Source organism: Vigna angularis, chromosome 3 (assembly GCF_016808095.1).
Source record: "Vigna angularis cultivar LongXiaoDou No.4 chromosome 3, ASM1680809v1, whole genome shotgun sequence".
Taxonomy (NCBI): domain Eukaryota; kingdom Viridiplantae; phylum Streptophyta; class Magnoliopsida; order Fabales; family Fabaceae; genus Vigna; species Vigna angularis.
In genome coordinates this window covers 14,866,242-14,884,829 of record NC_068972.1, presented here as the reverse complement: position 1 = coordinate 14,884,829, position 18,588 = coordinate 14,866,242, and the positions used below count along the sequence as shown (strand labels likewise).

The following is an 18,588-nucleotide window of genomic DNA, read 5'->3' as shown; positions in this document are numbered from 1 at the left end:
TACATGAGATAAAGACTTAATACTTTGATCATTCAAATCTGCATTGCTTAAATTTAGTTTCTGTAGTTTTTTAATTAATGTAATTCGGTTAAATACTTTATAGTTATTTCATGGAATCACAATAGGATTAGTTAAAACAATCAATTCTTCTTGCTTTTGATTTCTCCCACTCTACTAATCATTTTTAATTAAATTAATGCCTTTTAGTACTTCATCCTTTCATATGCACTCTATACTATAAACAATCTCACTCATAAATTATTGCGAAATTAGAAATTTAAATACATTCATCAAACTCAATTCACCTTCCTAACATAATTTATAATTTTAATAATTAAAAGTAATACTGTATATATTTTTAAGATATTATGAATTTTTTTCAAAATATGTATAATTAATATCTTATGATATAATAATTATTAATAAATTTTATTATAGTTGAAATATATTTTGATATAATAATAGATTATCTAATAAATATAAGATATTGTGATATAATATCTAAATGTAAGATATTATAATATAATAATTAATTATCTAAATATAAAATATTATGATATAGTAATATTATATAATATCTTTAAAATATTATATTTTATTATCTTCTAACCTCTATGTGTTCATTTATAAATAAAATATAAATGTAATATCTTCCTATAAAGATAAACACATTCTCACATAGAATTCTTATAATATTCATATTTAATAATATTCTTATATATTATATATTTGTTTTTCTCAAAAACTCAAAGCTTTCTCAAAAAAGACAAAAGCTCGTTCCATGAAAATCTCATACTTGATAAAATGTTGATAATTTTTTTATATAAGTTGAGATAAGGATAAGTTTAGTTCTAAAAAAAATAGTTAATTTTTACATTATACTACATTTTGAACTGTTTTCTAATAAACGATCCTTTGACAGTGTATCATTAACAATTTACAGAAGGAAACTATGGTTATTTATATAAATTATTATTATTTTTAATTATTTTTATTGAAATAAAATTAAATTTTTATATTCATAATATGTCTACTATTTTATTTAAAGTTTTAAAAATAATAAATATTTAAGATATTATAAAATATATCCAAAATATTTATAATTAATATATTATTCTATATTTTAATATATTTTTGTGATATTATGATATTATAATTGATTATTTAATACATACAATATATATAATATAATAATTAATTATATAATATTTTTATAAATATAATATTTGATTATATTTAAGTATGACATAAGAAGTTTATAAATAGAGTATCTATATCATAGAATAAACACTAAATTCTCACCTACAATAGAATTCTTATTCAATTCTCATTCAATATTATTCTCATATCTTTTTCTCTTTACTGGGCAAAAGGGCAAAAGCTCCACCGGGAGAGTCTCGTACTCTACTTGGGATACTACAAGTTCAAATTCAGTAAGAACAAATGCATTTCTTTTTAATATTTTGAATCAAATACACATATTAGGAATGAAATGTTTATTATATAATAATTTTTAGATATAATATAAGTTTCAAAAATGATAAGTTTAGATCTAAAGAAAATTTAGTTATCTTTAAACTATACTATATTTTGAAATGTTTTTTAATAGAAAGTTTTTAATTAATTTACCCTGAACTAATCTTTTCATTAATTTTAATTTTGATGATTCTTATACGGATAATTACATTGTTGGAACGGTTTAGTGTCTTGATCATAGATTTTAACTCGTCACAAAAACAACAAATTTATGAATTTCTTTTCCAACTGCCTATCCAATAGAAGAATTTAATAGTGTAATGCTCATATCTTCTTATCTTCTTGATTCACTCTAAAGTTTTGGCAGAGTTTTAAAATTTCATGCACAAAACTGTTCCTGTTCTTATCAGGATAAAGAAAGAGGGATGATATACACAGCAATTGACACCTTCTATCTCACGGACGAGCAGCTAGCAAACTCACCTTCTAGAAAAGATGGCATAGATGAAGCCACCGAGACCACCCTTAGAATCTATGGCTGTGATCTTGTCCAAGAGAGTGGAATTTTGCTCAGATTGTATCCTTTTGATTGTGTTCATTTTCATTTTGCATGCTTGTTCCAAATTGTTACCTTAATTCTTAGACAGGCCACAAGCAGTCATGGCTACTGGGCAGATTCTATTTCATCGTTTCTATTGCAAGAAGTCGTTTGCAGGGTTCGATGTCAAGGTCATTATCATCTTGTGATATATTATCTTCTTTGTCTTCTTTCATATTTTGTGAATTATTATGCTCATAGCGTCTCTTTGCAGAAAGTTGCTGCAAGCTGTGTATGGTTGGCTTCAAAACTAGAGGAAAATCCTAGAAAAGCCAGACAAGTAATTATTGTTTTTCACAGGATGGAGTGCAGGAAGGAGAACTTTCCCATGGAGCATTTAAACTTGTGTTCCAAGGTCAGAAGCTTCTAATTTTTACTTTTCTTAGCATATAATACACATAACTACTATTTGTTCCAATCTTCAAAGTTCGAACTTGCATAAAATTGGAATTCCATTTTTTTTGTGATAATTTGATGTCATTTGAACTTCAAAAACACACTTATTTCACGACACCCTTATTCATTTCAACAATTCTAATTATTTCATATTTCGAATGTTTTCGGTTTTCTTGATGAACAGAAATATGTTGATTTAAAAATGGAATTGAGGGTAACAGAAAGACATATTTTGAAAGAAACGGGATTCATTTGTCATGTTGAACCTCCTCATAAATTTATACCAACCTACCTTGCTATCCTTGAAACACCTCCAGAATTGAGGCAAGAAGCTTGGAATCTGGCTAATGATAGGTACATAATTGCAGATATTACTTTTATTTTTCTGCTAGTGCGTTTGTGTGCTTCGTTGACACTTTTTTCATGCAGTTTGAGAACTACATTGTGTGTTCGATTTAAGAGTGAGGTCGTGGCTTGTGGAGTTGTATATGCTGCTGCTCGTAGGTTCCAAGTACCCCTTCCTGAGAACCCGCCATGGTGGAAAGCATTTGACGGGGAGAAATCTGAGATTGATGAAGTCTGCAGGGTTTTGGCTCATCTTTATAGCCTTCCAAAGACACAATATATACCAGTCTGCAAAGATTCTAGAATGTCTGATGATGAATCGAAAGACATGACAAAAGAGGAACACGTACTGAAGTCCAAGTCTGACTGTAGAAGTGAGGTCATTGGCGAGACATGTAAGGATAAGGATAGGAATCGAGATAGGAACAGGAAAAGAGATAGAGATAGAGACATGTACAGAACAAAATCAAGAGATAGCGATAGAAGAGGATATAAACATTTTTGAATTACCATGGTTCGTCTTATTTGTCAAGGAAAAAATACATTTACAATATCTTTAAAAATTTACCTATACTCGAATCACATCCTTTGATATTGTATTCAATGATCATTACCTTTTGAGTACTTTAAATAAAATATGTTTACGAATATAAACATTTTAAGACTTATTTATTTATCGTTTTATTTCAAACTATATTTAGAGATAAAAAATGTACTATTTCTTATTATGTTGTTAAAATATAATTATTATGTTTTATTAAATATAATAATGGTTGGTTGCTTTTATTATTTTAAAAATATTAGACTATTTATCTTTATTTAATTTTTTAAGATAATAGAAAAAGTTGAGGTAGATATCAAATGTCTAAGCTAATGGTATCTGTTAAAGGTTTGAATGATATCCAAAAGTCTTGGTTTTGTATCAAACTAATCCTACTCGAAGGTACTTAGAAAAGACACTATCTCATATTGTGTTAATGTAATCTCGAAGTGGGCGGTCTTTACTTCTTCTCCTACTTATGCCCCGATGCCTAGAGGGCTCTCTAAGGTGCTCGATTCTTCAAGTATGACGAGAACATCTCTCGAGATTTCGCCTACGAGGCGAGCTTCTCTCCTCCCATTTGGTTTTAACATACTTCTTAAGGTGACCTCCTCAGATTAACTCTTCAATCGTGTATCCCATATTCTTTGTGATATAGATCATGGTTATAATTTTATAAATTATTTACATAAGATTTTGTACTGTTTATATACGTATTCTTTCATAAGATAAATTTAAATAAATTGTATTAAATTAAGAGTTAATGATATTATTTTTATGTGATGTAGTCACAATCACATTTAAGTCTAATAATTTCATATATTTGCAATGATAATATAGAATTGTTATAGTAATTTCTTTTTCATTTTAAATTTGGATGCAAAATTGAAATTTTCTCAAATGTGGATATAGTCTGCTATAAATATAATTTTCTTAATCCAATTGTGATGTATTAAATGACATTTCAAGCAATGTTTAAGTTGTTTATATTGTTGAACACATTTCTGTTTAAATATCGATCTAAAATGTTTAACGTATTTATACTAAATGTATTATTATATTTAAAGTTTGAAAAACCAAAATATATTATTTCAAATGATTGAAATTACTATAAGGAAAAAATATATTTAAAAGATATTTAAAGATTTATCTACTTAAACTAACCATTATTTGATTTTATAATCAATTATCACTACCTTTTAAATATTCAGATAAAGAATGTTTACAAATATAAATATTTTAAGGTTTATTGGCTGTGTTATTTCAAACTATATTTAAGGATAAAACATATATTATTTCAAACTACATTTTAATTAAAATATAATTGTGGAATACAGTTTAAATATAATTATTATGCCTTGTTAAATATAATAATTATTGGTTGTTTTTATTATTTTCAAAATATTAAACTATTTACATCTATCTAATGCCTTCTTAAGATAGTACAAAAAGTTCTAGGAAGGTATCTTTGATTCTTTAAATCATATTTTATGTTTAATGAATAATTTGAAATGAAGATAATTTAGAAAAGGTAATATAATTTAATTTAGGGTTGGAGATAAAAAATAATAATAACAAATAGGAAGGAGATAATCTGAAATGATCGAGGAAAAAATTATCCACATAAATAATGTGGAAAATACACATTGAAATTTATTAAGAAAATATTAGAAAACCTAACTAATACAGTCGAGAGACTAAGTTTTATTTATTTTTTTAATTTCTGTGTTCTAACTTATAATATAAGAATAAATGTTTTTCAATTTTTATTAATGGGATTTATGAAAATTTTAATGTCTTTTCTTTTATTAAGAAACAACCGAATAAAAGATTGTCTTAGTTCAAATACTGTCTTTGATACAATTATTCTAGAATACATGAGATAAAGACTTAATTGTACTTTTTTTCATTATTTCAGTTGGAAAAAACTGTAATTTTGGTCATTAAAATCTGCATTTCTTAAATTTAGTTTCTGTAGTTTTTTAATTAATGAAATTTGGTTAAATACTTTATAGTTATACTTTTAGTGTTGTAATGTCGTTTCATCACACCACATTACGATTCGTTAAAACTATAAATTTGACTTCACCATTAGTACTTTTTTTTCTACTTATGGATATAGTTAGCTAATAAGAATGATATTGTCAAAAAGGAAAAATCTAATAACAATGACATCTTCAATGTTACTAGCCTCCTATAACGTGACAATCCATTTCGTGAAATGGCATGTTATTTGAATTCGTTGTCCTGTCAATCAAATTCACGCTCAAATGTTAAAAGCTCGACAATATTAATATTTGAATTGAATTTTATTAGTCTGAAAATAATTAAAATTTAATCACAACAATTAAAATTAAAGGAACCAAAATCACCTATGCAACGTACAACGGGAATAAAAAATACAATTAAATCTAACATAAGTGTTACAGACCAATGATCAGATTAAACAAATATATAAAATGATATATGCGCAACTACATAGATCGAACTACATTAGATGCATTAGGTGTAATATCAGTTCGGTCTCCAAACTAAATTATTCAAATTTAAATTAAAGCCTTTCTTCCACTTTTTTTTCAATCAACTCCTAGATTAAGTTTTTTTTTTGTATGTCCACTGAGTATAAATTATTATATCTCAGTTTTATTCAAACAGAATTTGCATAACATACGTCTCAATTTCAGTAAATTGTGAACTGAAGTGAACTGATTATTTATTACTTAGGTATCTAATCTATTCAATAAAATGTTTAAAATTATTTTTTAAAGACTGGAAACAAGGACATTTGGGCTGCAAACATGAATATTTTAGCTTGGATTGAGAATGGGTTGTAATTATAAGAACCACCATCAAATAAATCCGAGTCAAATAATTTATCTAAAAGTTGATTTGATTCCAAAGATAGACAAACATGAAAGTGGATCCTAGGTGGTCACCCATGCTAACAAGGCAAATCAAGAAACTGCCATCCCATGGAAAAATCAGAAAGGACGGACTAACAAAAAGCTACAGAGGGAAAATCATTTATGGGTTAAATCAAAATACAAAACGAAGAAATCATCTGTCTTCAATTTCTTCATGACACTTCACTCCCCTCGTTAGCCTAGCATGGAGCAGGTACCATTTTACGTTTCTTGACTATTAACCGTCCTTCTATTGTCCCCTTGACGAACGTTCAAGGATAGGGGAACCAGTTCAAGCAAAATTACTTTCATCAGCCTCTACTCTGTTGTTTCAGCTATTCATCTTCAAATTACCCGAATCACCAACTTCAAAGAGATTAGAAGGCAAGGCAGCAGGATCAAATTCAAAAGATCCTCTTGGAACACCCTCCCTCTCATTACCAGACATCTTATAAGAAGGAATTTGATGCGAGAACCTATAAAGCTCATGAGGCCGGACATAAAAATTGACCGCTCCATTCTCTGAAGTTTGCTGAAAGAGGCTAACAAATCCTTTCACTTTGCCCAGATAGGCAACAGCGATGACCACGTTTTCAGAAAAGTCTGATAAGATCTCCACATAGTCATAGTCATACGCTAAATGTTTATTTGGATCAGAACTCCAGTTGATATCCCAATCTCTGAAAATTGCCCATGTTTCTCCTTTACGGGGATATACCATATAAGAACCTCTGCCAGTTTCTTTTACACACCGCACCTGATGAGAGAACATAGTACGATCTGTAGTTTTCTGAGAACTACCAAGTCTGAACTTACCGCAGGCAATAGGCAAATCTGCATCCTGCCAATCAAGCTCTTCGTCGTCATCTGGATCAGCCTCCAACCAAGTAATCTTCAACATGAAAGGGGAAAGCACTTTCTTGACTATAGCATAAAACCTTGGCATCGCATCACCGCTATCATACGCTGCCCATATTTGATTAACACCAAAGCGATCCGCCTCCTTGTCCATTTCGAAATCATTGAATTCTGCGTCAAAACAAGAAAGGATGTTTGGACTAGAAGGAATATTTGAATCCGGTGAAGGGCAGTTATGCTCTTTTGACTCGGATACATTCTCCGTGTTCTGATCAGCCACACCAGCAGTTGAAGTAGCTGGATTGTTGCTGTTGGACGCTCCATTTGTTGCCGGAACAGTCTTATTCTCAACGTCATCGGTTTTAGGCGGTTCATTTTGTCGTGGCGATTTGGAAGGAAATTCAAGATCTTCATCTTCAGAGGTTTCGGTATATGAAACACGCTGTTTTTTCCTTGAAGATCTCCTTGCACCAGCTCTTGAATGATCAAGATCATTTTCTTGAACATTAGCATCTCTCATCTCACCACTGTTTCTATCTTTGAAGCTTTTTCCTGCATCTGGTGCTGACTGTCTTACTCTCTTACTTCCAACATTTTTAGAGCATTGTGGCTCCATGACTTTGGATGCAGGAACAGAGCCATCTTTACTCTTTTCACAATGAGCACCAACTCCAGCAGCACATTTTTTCATAGATGTAGTATCTGACCGCACAAACCTGGCAGTACGTTCTCTAACAAGGGGTTTCTGAACAGTGCTTTCTGAATCTGGTTTTGGGGGACCAGGAATTGGAGCCTCTTTCTGGATATTTACTGAAGTAAACTTTGGCTGTGGCGGTGGAGCACCAAAATTAAAAACATGAGCTTTAAATGATTTCATGCACTGCATACACAATAAGTTCACATACGCATATCGTATGGAGTACTCGAACTTAACACTACAATGTGGGCAAGTTGTCCAGAATGTCGGCCCAGCTTGGTTGTTGGAATCAGCGGAGTTAGGGTAAGAATTCTTCTGATAATTTGTTGCATGCTCATCACGCTTTGCAGTGAACACATTCTCATGTGAACTACGTTGTGATTCAGAACTTCTCTGACATTTTTCTGCACCACGTTTTGCAGTGGATTTCTTCGCAGCACCTCTTACAGAGATTCCGAACCGGCTGTCATACAAAGAACGTTTTTCTTGGTCACTCAAGACCCCATTGGCTTGCCCAATCAACTTGAAAGCAGCTTCTGCACCAGCGTACTTGTTCTTGTCAGGATGAAGTAGCAGTGCGAGCCTCCTGTACTGTTTCTTTATGATTGCTTCATCAGCAAATCTTTCAATCTGAAGTATCGCATACCAGTCCATGTCAGTGGCAGAGACCTTTTTATTGGCAGCATTGTGAACCTCACAGATGGTAAGAATCTGAGTAATGTTTTCAACATCAGCATACAGCTTTTTAGCCTTGGTAGCCAATCTGAGTGCATCCACAAAATCACCACTTTGCATTCTAGCTTCGGCCATTTTCCTAGTCCTCACAGCCTCATCTTTGTTGCACTCCATGAAGGAATTCAAATCAAAATCCAACCACCCTTATTTCTCTAAACCTCGCTCTAAATTGGGCAATTTCTGTAATTATACCTATTCCCAATACACAAGTAGCACAATATTCTCACATGATACACAAAATAAACCTAACGCGATGAAATAAAACCTAACAGGATCTTATTCAGTGCTTAAGCAAAACATAGTATGTGCACGAATCAACACACCTGCTCACGAAGCATTTAAATTACGTATTCGACAATTAAAAGTTAAGACAAAAGGTACCAACCTGGTTTTTTGGAACAGTAAAGAAACACGAATCAAATGCGAAGAAACACTGAACATAACAAAACTTGATTGTGGAAGTTATTGGTTGGGAGAGAAACCAAAACCCTAAAATGAAGAGGTCCCACTCGAATGAGGAGAAGCACTGAGAAAGCAGAGAGAGAGAGACATTATAACAAAGAAAGCCTAAGAGCGCCTGAAAGCGGGAGCCAAGCTCCAAATAAAAAAAAATTTAAAAGGCAAAGGAGGGAAAGACAAAAATGCTAAATGAGTGGGAGGGAACATGGGATTTTCGTGTGTTTATTTCATGATTACATCAATTATTATTTTCACAATAAATATAAGGATAATTAATAAATATAAGGATAATTTCGTACGAATACTTAAATTATTTATTATTTTTGAGATTATAAATTTTATTTTGACTTTATGCAATGTTTTCTTAAAATAAACAAACACTTTTTCTTTACTTTCTTTTTCTTTTTTGTTTTTCATTTTAAGAAAAGATAAGATTTTTCTGTAGAATACAGAATATAGAATATGACAATTAATAACATTAGTTACTTTTTACCCTAATCTATTTTACTAGCTTTATTCTATTATGTATGTACTTTAATGTAATTAATTGAACCCTATTAGTTTTTCTTTAAAACTATATACCATTATGTTTAAATATGAACATCGTCTCAATCAATATGATTGAAAGTACTGTTCTTAATAATATTTGTAAATTAGTTAAGTTTACATTTAAATTTAAATAAAATTGTAGTATTATTGTAATTAACATCACTAAAACAATACATGTAGAGAGAGAGAAATTATTTTTATCAAAAAAAGATTAATTAATTTAGATATAAGAAAATAAGCTTTTATTGAGAACTGGGAGCATCAGTTCATTTAATTAAAAAAATTAAAAATATAATAATAATGGCAATATTTAAAAAATAAATTAATAGTTATATTGTACAACTATTGCTTTAATTTTTTATTCTTAAAGAATATCCTTCACTGATATTTCCTTTAACTCAAATATAGAAAAAATGTCAATGAACTAAAATGTAAATATAAGTAAATTTCAACTTTCAAAACTCTATCTAATGATATTTTTTCAAAAATATTTTTGTCTAAATACAAATATAATTTCTCATTGATTGAAGATAATTTAAAAATGTAGTGCATTTATTTATTTTATAAATATATTTTTCAAATTAACTAATACTTTTAATTAGTGTGAACTTGTGTGATTTTGCTAAATGGATTTGATAAATGAGTAATTAATTCGAGATATAGACAATATATTAGAAAAATAAATATTTATTTTAATTGTATTGTGTTATACTTTTTTCAAAATTCTAGACTATAACCAAGCACTATTACTATTACATGTCTATTTTAAATTTGTTCTTATTGAATTTGGTGAATATGTCATTGAGATGGATTACGAAGATTTTAAGAGTTGAGTTGTTGTTTCTTGATAAGAGAGCTTTGTTTTATAAGAAAACTCAAAGTTAGATTCAATTGCAAAAGACTTTTTGATATTATAATCATTAAGAGTTTAAATGACTTGTATAAAGTATAAAATAGTAAATGAGAGATATTGAGTGTGAGAATTGAGTAAGCACTCCCTGGGTGGTGTATTATATTTATAGGCTTCTTAATCCCATGGATAAAGAGATGTAGATATATTAAACAAATTTTGTGACTTGAGATATAATACTTCTTTTAAAACTTCTAGAATCTAAGAATATTATTTGTTGCTTTTAAATTTGTTCTTATTGAATTTGGTCAATATGTCTCTAAGGTGGACTAAGAGACTTTCGAGTTGTTGTTTCTTGACGTGAAAGTTTCGAAATTCCATGAAAAACTAAAGTGACCTTCATTTGCAAAAGATTTTATGAAATTGGAGTCATTAAGAGTTTAAAAGATTTATGTATAGTGTAAAACAGTGAATGAGAGATATTGAGTGTTAATGTTGGGTGTATGATGGAATGCTATGTGTATAAGTTTCTTAATCTCATTTATAAAGAGATATAGATATACTAAAGAGACTTTATTTCTTTAGATCTTTATAAAGATAATCAATTATTATATCAAAATATTATTTATAAATTAAAGATATTAGATGATTAATTATTATATCATAAAATATTACTTGTAAATATCTTGGAGATATAATAGAATATAATAATCATTTATTCTTTTAACATCTTAGAGATATTTCATAATATCTCATAATATATTGAAGATAATATGTTGGAGATGTTTCATCATATATTAGAGGTATTACATAAACCTTGAAAGTTTGAAAGTAGGTGAACCAAGTAGTCTTTGGATGTGTTTCTATGTGAACTCATGTGTTATGGTTAAATACTTTTTAATATAGTTCTTAGACTATTTTTTATTTGAGTTTATGTGTTATGGTTAAACATTTTTGAAGTAGTTCTTAGATGCTTACATGGCGCTTTTCGACGCTTTTAAGTAGTTCTCAAATATATTTCAATTTAAGTTATCATAACACTTTTAAACGTTTTTATGTAGTTTTTGAATATATTTTAATCCAAACTTATTCTTTGTGGTTAAACATTTTTTAGTAGTCCTTGGACGTGTTTCCATCTAAGCTTAATTGTAGATTATGGATGTAAATTGCATCTTAGTTTAGTAACATGGGGATATTTAAGATCCCATCTTAGTAAAATGTCATACTTGAAGGAATTTGTCTCATTAAAATCTTTTTTGGCAGTCCAACTTAGGGAAAAAAAGTATAAATCTACATGATAATTAATTATCAATTATGTTTGTGACGGTGTTTATGATTTCTCATGCATCATTAGGATCTTGTTGTTGTCCTTGTGTTCCTACTTGGGTTGAAGGACGAACTCATCTTGTTGTCCTTACCCTCTACTCTAGAAACAATTGCAAAAACCTTAGTCACATCCTTATTTCACCTAGTCTCTCGCAATAACAAGTGGTGCAACCAAGGGAACCTATGTGTCTCCTCTTTGAATATATAAGAGAGTTTGATTTGTTAGAGATGTTTCATCCTTTTCATCATAGAGTTTAATAGGCAACCCCACAACAATGATAATTATTCAAATGTTCACAATTGGAATTGGTTGCATGATTCACGTACTATCATATTTTATTGACTATGCCACAGTTGATGGTTTCTTATGATTATTTTGTGGAGGCCGAATAAAGTTTTACATACCCTACGTGAACAACAAATGTTCTTATCGAATTTGGTTGAGGTGGATTATGAGGTTTTCAAGAGTCGAGTTGTTGCCTCTCAATAAGAAAGTTCTAAGCTTGCAAGAAAAACAAATAGGAGATATGTTTGCAAAAGACTTTCTTATGCTAAGTTAATAAAAGTTAAAAATATTTGTATAACATATAAAGTAGTAAATGAGAGATATAAAATATGAGATTTAAGTATGATAATTGATTGAGTACTCCCTTCAATGAGACGTTGTATTTATACACTTTTTAAGTTCGTGAAAAAACATATATAGATATATTAACAAATTTTTATATTAACAAATTTTGTTACTTGATCATAATAAAACTCGATAATAGTTCATTCATCCATGTGTTTGGTCACTTTATTTTCATTTATAGATTTCAAACTTAAATGTGAGAACCTCATTTCCCATTCTCTCTCTAAAAACCTTCATTTCCATTCTCTCTGCCATCTCTCTACACCACCTCCTCATTCTCTCTTCCATTGTCTTCTCTGAACCGGTTGATCTCTTATTAGGTGGTGGAAGATCAAGTTAGTGAAGAAAGTCTTCAAGAGGGAAATTGTTGGATAACATTTTGGGACTTTAAGAGAAAATTCACACCCATTATATTTTGAGATAAAAAAAAAAAAAAAAAGCAAGAGGAGGTGTGGATTTCAATTTTTGGGGGTGCATATGGAGAGACGCATTTCATTTTAAATGAATGAATTGTGACGTGAAAGAGAGTGGTGATTTTAATGAAGTATGGCCTAAGACGAGCTGAAGAATGAAGAAGCAGCTGGACCGAGAGGAGCCTTCATGGGGTGACATCTAGCAAGAAGCATGTGGCTCATGGAATAAGAAAGACAAATAATAAAGATGAGTGGATGATGTTGCACATTGTCACAGGCCCGCCACCGGATTGGAATTGCTTTGTTTTTAAAAGAAACATGCACTGATTCAGCAAAGAAAGAAGGAAGCAAGTGTCTCGGCCCAGCACATCACCATCTTCATCAGCAAGTTTGGAAGCACATGCACAGCCCATGGATAATTATTCTTGGAGCATCCAGCACATCCAAGTGCTGTCACGGTCCAACATCAGCAAGCACAACATCTCCAACAGCATGTGAAGGAGGATTTGGCTTTTCTCTTTGGATAGCAACTTGGGGAGGTCACGGCATTTAGTCAACAGAGCTACTGGCTTCACTTGGAAAAAGATGGCCCACGGGAAAGCAGCATCCTGAGTTGGATAGCACTGGAAGGAAGCACTAGGAGTAGTTGGAAAGCATCATCAACCGAAACCAATCAGAGAAGTGGTTGCTGTCACGAGAGGAAGGGGGAATAAAAAGGACTCACGGGCAAGAGGCACAAGGGGGGGGTAGTGGAGAGTTAGCAGACCTCCAGGGTGTGGTAGAAGTAGCTTAGGAGTAGTGGTAGAATAGGAGGAACTGGGAATAGATAGAGGCCAGAGAAGGTGGTGGCACCGAGAGAGAAGAGCTGAACCGAGAAGAGGAGAACAGTAGGGTGAGGATAGTACACGGAGAGGGATCGCTTAGTTTCCTTTCCAGGAAGGCAACCATGGTTCAGAGGGAAGTAGGAGATGTAAGGGTGGGGATCGCTTAGATCCATTGGAACCGGAAGCTGACAGAGAGGAGCTAGAAGCGCTTAGCTTCTTCTCCAGCAAAGTCACGACCAGAGCACTTAGCTCTTGCTTCTTCACTTAGCACCCGGGAGTTCTCGGTTTCTTCTCCATTCCAACAGCCGAAACTCACCAGGAGAAAGTAGCAACCACCGATAGGTGTCCACGCGTCCAGCAGCATCCAGTGTGAAGCAGCCGCCATCTCGGGAAGAAAGGAGGAGGCTCTTAGCTTCACTTCAGCAACTCAGCAGCAGCACACACGTCGATCATGGAGCTGTCACGGTTTGAATAAGTACTTTTATTTTTAAAATGATATGACGCTTGTGGAAGTTATGGCTAAGGCGTGTATGTATTAGAAGCCCAGTATTCTCATTTGTGTTTTTATTTTATTGAGAAGAAATTAGCATAAACTTATTTTCATATTATTATGTGGCTTGCTATGAGAATTTAGGAGCTGAATTCAATTAGGAATTGTTTACTTAAGTGATATTGTTTGGTTTTAAATAAGATGTGTTAAGCTGATTCATTTGGTTTTAATGTTTACACCGAGGCTGCATGATGAATGTTCATTTAAATTCTTGCTGTGCACTTTCCAAGAAACTCCATGTTAAATTAATTTGTTAGTTAAGCATTATTTCTTTTACTTCAAGTTTATTCTAGCTAGCATATGCATTTACTCATTAATAGCAATATTACATTTTAATTTAGTTCAAGCCATTTTCATTTTAATGCTGCAAAGTACATTACCTTGGTTTAGTTAACTTGTTGAATTTTCAATGGATTCAAAATTGAATTTTTATTCTTGCTGCATTATGTTATTGTGATTTTAACCATTGCCTTTAATTAAAGGATGATACAATTTCAATTTAGCAATTTCAATTTAATTTAGTCATCCAAGTTTTCTTTAAATTAATTACGATGTTAGCTTAAATTCATAGGGTTGGTCATTAGTGATATCACATTGCTTACTCGAGATTTTCTGATTGTTCTTGTGTTTATTTTACTCTGTCTGATTCAATGTTTGATTTATTGTATGCTTGCGATTAGGTATACGCTTAATTACCTAATCGGTGTCTAATCTTCGCTTAGTTGGGTGATCCGTGTTGAAATTGGATCAGAGTAGGGTGTACTTGATGTTAATATGCGATTGAAAGCATGTGATTGAACTAATGACCAACCATTTTATATTCTGACTCTTGATTGAAATCCTAATTATTCTTAACTGCTTTCCTATATTATGTACGATGACGTAATTATATTATATGCATGACGTATAAAATTTTGGGACGTTACATATGTGACGTCTTTGTTATACAGGCATGACGTATATAATTTGGGACGTTACATTAAAAGACTTATTATATTTCCAAAATATTATAAAATAATTTATTATTAGATTATATTATATCTGCAAAATATTTTAAAAAAAATATCTTATTATATAATAATTTATTATATAATATTTTTAAAATAATATCTTATAATATAATAATAGATTATATAAAATATAAATAATATCTTATGATATAATAATTATTTATTTTCATAAAATTCCTAAATAACAAAATATGTTTGATATTTTTATATTTATTTATCTTAAGCCCAAAAAGCCTGTTAATACATTATTTTATCAAAGTACTTACTTAACTTTGCACTCAATATTTACTTAATATATCTCATTTACAGTTTTATACTTTATTTAATATCTATCCTTCACACAGTATTAAACTTTGTTAAGATATCTTACTAGCTTAAACGTTAAGGGTGTGTTCATTTGGGGTTGATTGGGAGAGATGATTTGGGGGAGAGTGATTGAATGGATTTGAGGTTAATTTTTTTTGTATTTATTTGAGTGGATTTGGAGGTAATTGAGAGTGGATTTAGAGGTAAAGTTTGTGAGAATTAGTGTAGGATTTGATTGATGTGACAGTTTTAAAAAATTTGTTTAATTGATAGAAATTAAATATTACCAAAATGTCCCTAAGTATTAAGGTGATATAAAATGATATTTGTTTGTTATATTTATTTGTAAAAATGTTTATTAAGAGTAAAAAATTAAAAATAATTTATAAAAATTAATTAAATTATAATTTAGTAAAATGAATTTTTTTGAAAATGTAGTATTTGTTTTGAATATAATTTAGTTCCAAGTAGTATGAATTTATTTGTTATGGAAGTGAGATTTATTAATTTTTAATGAAGACGATAATTAAACGAAGTTATACTATTACATAACATAATATAAAAACTGCGAACATAATAACAGAAATATATTTGTAATAGATCATGATGAAATTGCTTGAGTGAGGTTTGTAAACAATCAATCACATAAGTCAAGTACAAGAAAAAGGTCATGTAATACACTGACGGAATAGTAAACAACTTAATCATCTAAATGGTAAAGAATTAAGTTAACATTTTGATTCAGGTGAGCAAATTGTCGGTTCATGTCGAGAGATAGGTTTATCAAGTTATCTTCAATATGCTAAACTCGCGTCTGCATTTGTTCCATACCCTGCATTCTGTGTTGCAAGTCTTGTAGCCCTTCCCACATTTGAGTCATCATATTAGGATTTGAAAGATGTTGCAGCCAATGAGGTCGTTAGTTGTAATTGTTGATGTAGCATTGCGACTATATTAAAGTCTACACCAACCACATCGTCGTCTATATCTTCACGGTCCAAGTACGACAAATCTAATTCTTCTTCCATCTATTTTTACTTAAACAAATAATCATACTATAATTAACATCATGCATTGATATTTTAATTAAACATATCTTATTCATATTTTAATACATTCATATATCATATATTCATATAATAAATAAACAAAATACATTAAAACATTCATATATTTATTAAAAATATAGCAAAAAAAATTAAATAACACATTAAAAAGACATTCGTATTTTCAAATTAAAAACAAACAAACAATAACACTTACCTCTTGAAGATTTGTGTACGTGGAATACTTCAAAGAAAAAGGCTAAAGATTTCACTGAAACTCCAACCAATGTAGTCAAACAATCACTGATTATGGACTTTAGATCCTTGTCTATGTTGTTCAACTAATACGGTATCACCAAACCTGTTAATATGATAATATTACATACAGGAGAAGTATCACTTATAGAATTTTAATTTTTTCAAAATATAAATTTAATTGAACTAAAATTTTATCTACAATCTCAAATCAACAAAAATAGTTTTGAACAAATAAAACAATTAAATAATATAAGCTAATACATTTTTTTACATACAACTGGGGAAGGTAAATATGACAAATATGTATGTAGAAATGTCAGAGTGCAAGCAACTAGAAAAGGGCGTTGAAAATTAAAAAACACTATCCCTTTTTGTATTAAAAAACTGACTTATAAGTCCATCCTTTTTTTCCATACTTCACAAACTTCAAAACTATCTTAATATAGTGAAATTTATTAATAAGTATTCAAACCAAAATAATAATATTTTAACCTAAAAGTAATACGTTATATTGGACTCAAGTGGTGACCAGACTTTGGACATGAATGACAAACTATACTCCAAAAGCCAACCAACCAATTTTTGCGAAACCGAATTATTCATAGCTATCACATGTTTGAATAAATCCAAGATGTTCTTGAACACCAGAAAATTGTAGCTTTGCAGAAGAAAAGAAATCACAGAAGGTAGCAAAGTCTGAAATCACAATAATGAACAAATACAGCATAGAGTAGACTCACAGTGTAATCCTTAGCATGAAATAAAACTCCAAATCCCAAATATCATAACACCAACCATACACAACACAGAAGGCGGCTGATGAACTTCCACCATGCAAGTCTTGGCAATGAACCTTCAAGATTTTCGTTCACCACGTTCACAACACCTGCATCACAAACCATCACAAACAAACGGTTAGGCCTCTGATATTTGAACCACTAATGCCACAGCTACACTCTTCTCTGCATCCTGTTGTCTGCCCATCATCCTCCTCTGTCCACTGTGTGCCCATCGTCCTCCTTCGTCCACTGTGTGCCCATCTTCCTCCTACGTCCACTGCTTACACGACCATGGAATCCTTGGTGCATATCTTCCACCATCACAGACACCTTTGTCGCTGCTGCTTGACGGACCATCGCATGGTACCTCCATCCTCCATCGTCATGAACAACTTTGTCCACTGCTTCAACCAGCATTGGATGCGCGCTGCATTGTCCACCACCACGGAGAGCTCAGCTTCCGACCAACCGCATGCCTCTGCAACCAACACCTCTGCCTCATCACCACTGCAACGTCCACCTTCGTCAACCATGAAGGTGCCAACGACTTCGACAGACGAAGCAAAACGAAGGACTTGCAGGGAATCGAATACGCCCTCTGCAACCGGATCCGCGCTTCGACGTCGTCGCCACACTTCGTCGTTACCGAAGCTTTGCCATGGCTAACTTCCACCACGCATGTAACCGGATACGAGATTCGCCGATCCGAATACGCTGTCCAATGGATTTCTTCATACGCATTTAACCGGATACGCAAATGGATGAACCGGATACGCTTTCACCGTTCTGCGTGTTCTCCACCTCGCCACAGTTGTCTTCTTCATCAACCACTTTCTTCTTCATCAGCCACTGTCTTCTTCATCTCCTCCACCCATCCACCTTATCTTCTTCATCTACCTCCATGGCCTGCAACGTAAAATCATAGCACAGACGGTGTAACAACTACAATCATACCTCACGTTACCTTTGTGTCTTCCTCCGCACTCAAACTCAATTACAGCACCTCCTTCACTTGCACAACACAATGGTGTTCTTGCT

The 18,588-nt window shown here is 31.4% G+C and overlaps 2 protein-coding genes across 3 annotated transcripts; one reads left to right on the top strand and one right to left on the bottom strand.

Moving 5' to 3' along the window:
- Window positions 1–1,308: 1,308 nt before the first annotated feature.
- Window positions 1,309–3,330, top strand: LOC108344156 (cyclin-L1-1). 2 transcript variants are annotated; one of them, XM_017582623.2, is made up of 6 exons: window positions 1,309–1,433; window positions 1,887–2,053; window positions 2,124–2,205; window positions 2,289–2,429; window positions 2,655–2,824; window positions 2,900–3,330. In XM_017582623.2, the coding sequence occupies exons 2-6, from the start codon at window positions 1,902–1,904 to the stop codon at window positions 3,318–3,320; spliced, it is 966 nt and encodes a 321-aa protein (XP_017438112.1). In that variant the 5' UTR covers window positions 1,309–1,433; window positions 1,887–1,901; the 3' UTR covers window positions 3,321–3,330. The 2 variants fall into 2 exon arrangements, with proteins under 2 accessions (XP_017438112.1, XP_052730641.1); XM_052874681.1 differs by having other exon boundaries at window positions 2,655–3,330.
- A 2,893-nt stretch (window positions 3,331–6,223) lies between these two features.
- LOC108343900 (uncharacterized) lies at window positions 6,224–9,137 on the bottom strand. The gene is made up of 2 exons (XM_017582332.2): window positions 8,935–9,137; window positions 6,224–8,741 (listed from the first exon to the last, which is right to left on the bottom strand). Exon 2 carries the CDS (start codon window positions 8,661–8,663, stop codon window positions 6,591–6,593), a length of 2,073 nt encoding a protein of 690 aa, XP_017437821.1. The 5' UTR covers window positions 8,664–8,741; window positions 8,935–9,137; the 3' UTR covers window positions 6,224–6,590.
- Window positions 9,138–18,588: the final 9,451 nt, after the last annotated feature.

Coding starts and splice junctions, on each gene's coding strand:
- LOC108344156 (XM_052874681.1), top strand. CDS start 1,902: ATGATATACACAGCAATTGACACCTTCTATCTCACGGACGAGCAGCTA. Junction 2,054..2,123: donor AGTGGAATTTTGCTCAGATT/GTATCCTTTTGA, acceptor ATTCTTAGACAG/GCCACAAGCAGTCATGGCTA. Junction 2,206..2,288: donor TTGCAGGGTTCGATGTCAAG/GTCATTATCATC, acceptor GTCTCTTTGCAG/AAAGTTGCTGCAAGCTGTGT.
- LOC108343900 (XM_017582332.2), bottom strand. CDS start 8,663: ATGGAGTGCAACAAAGATGAGGCTGTGAGGACTAGGAAAATGGCCGAA.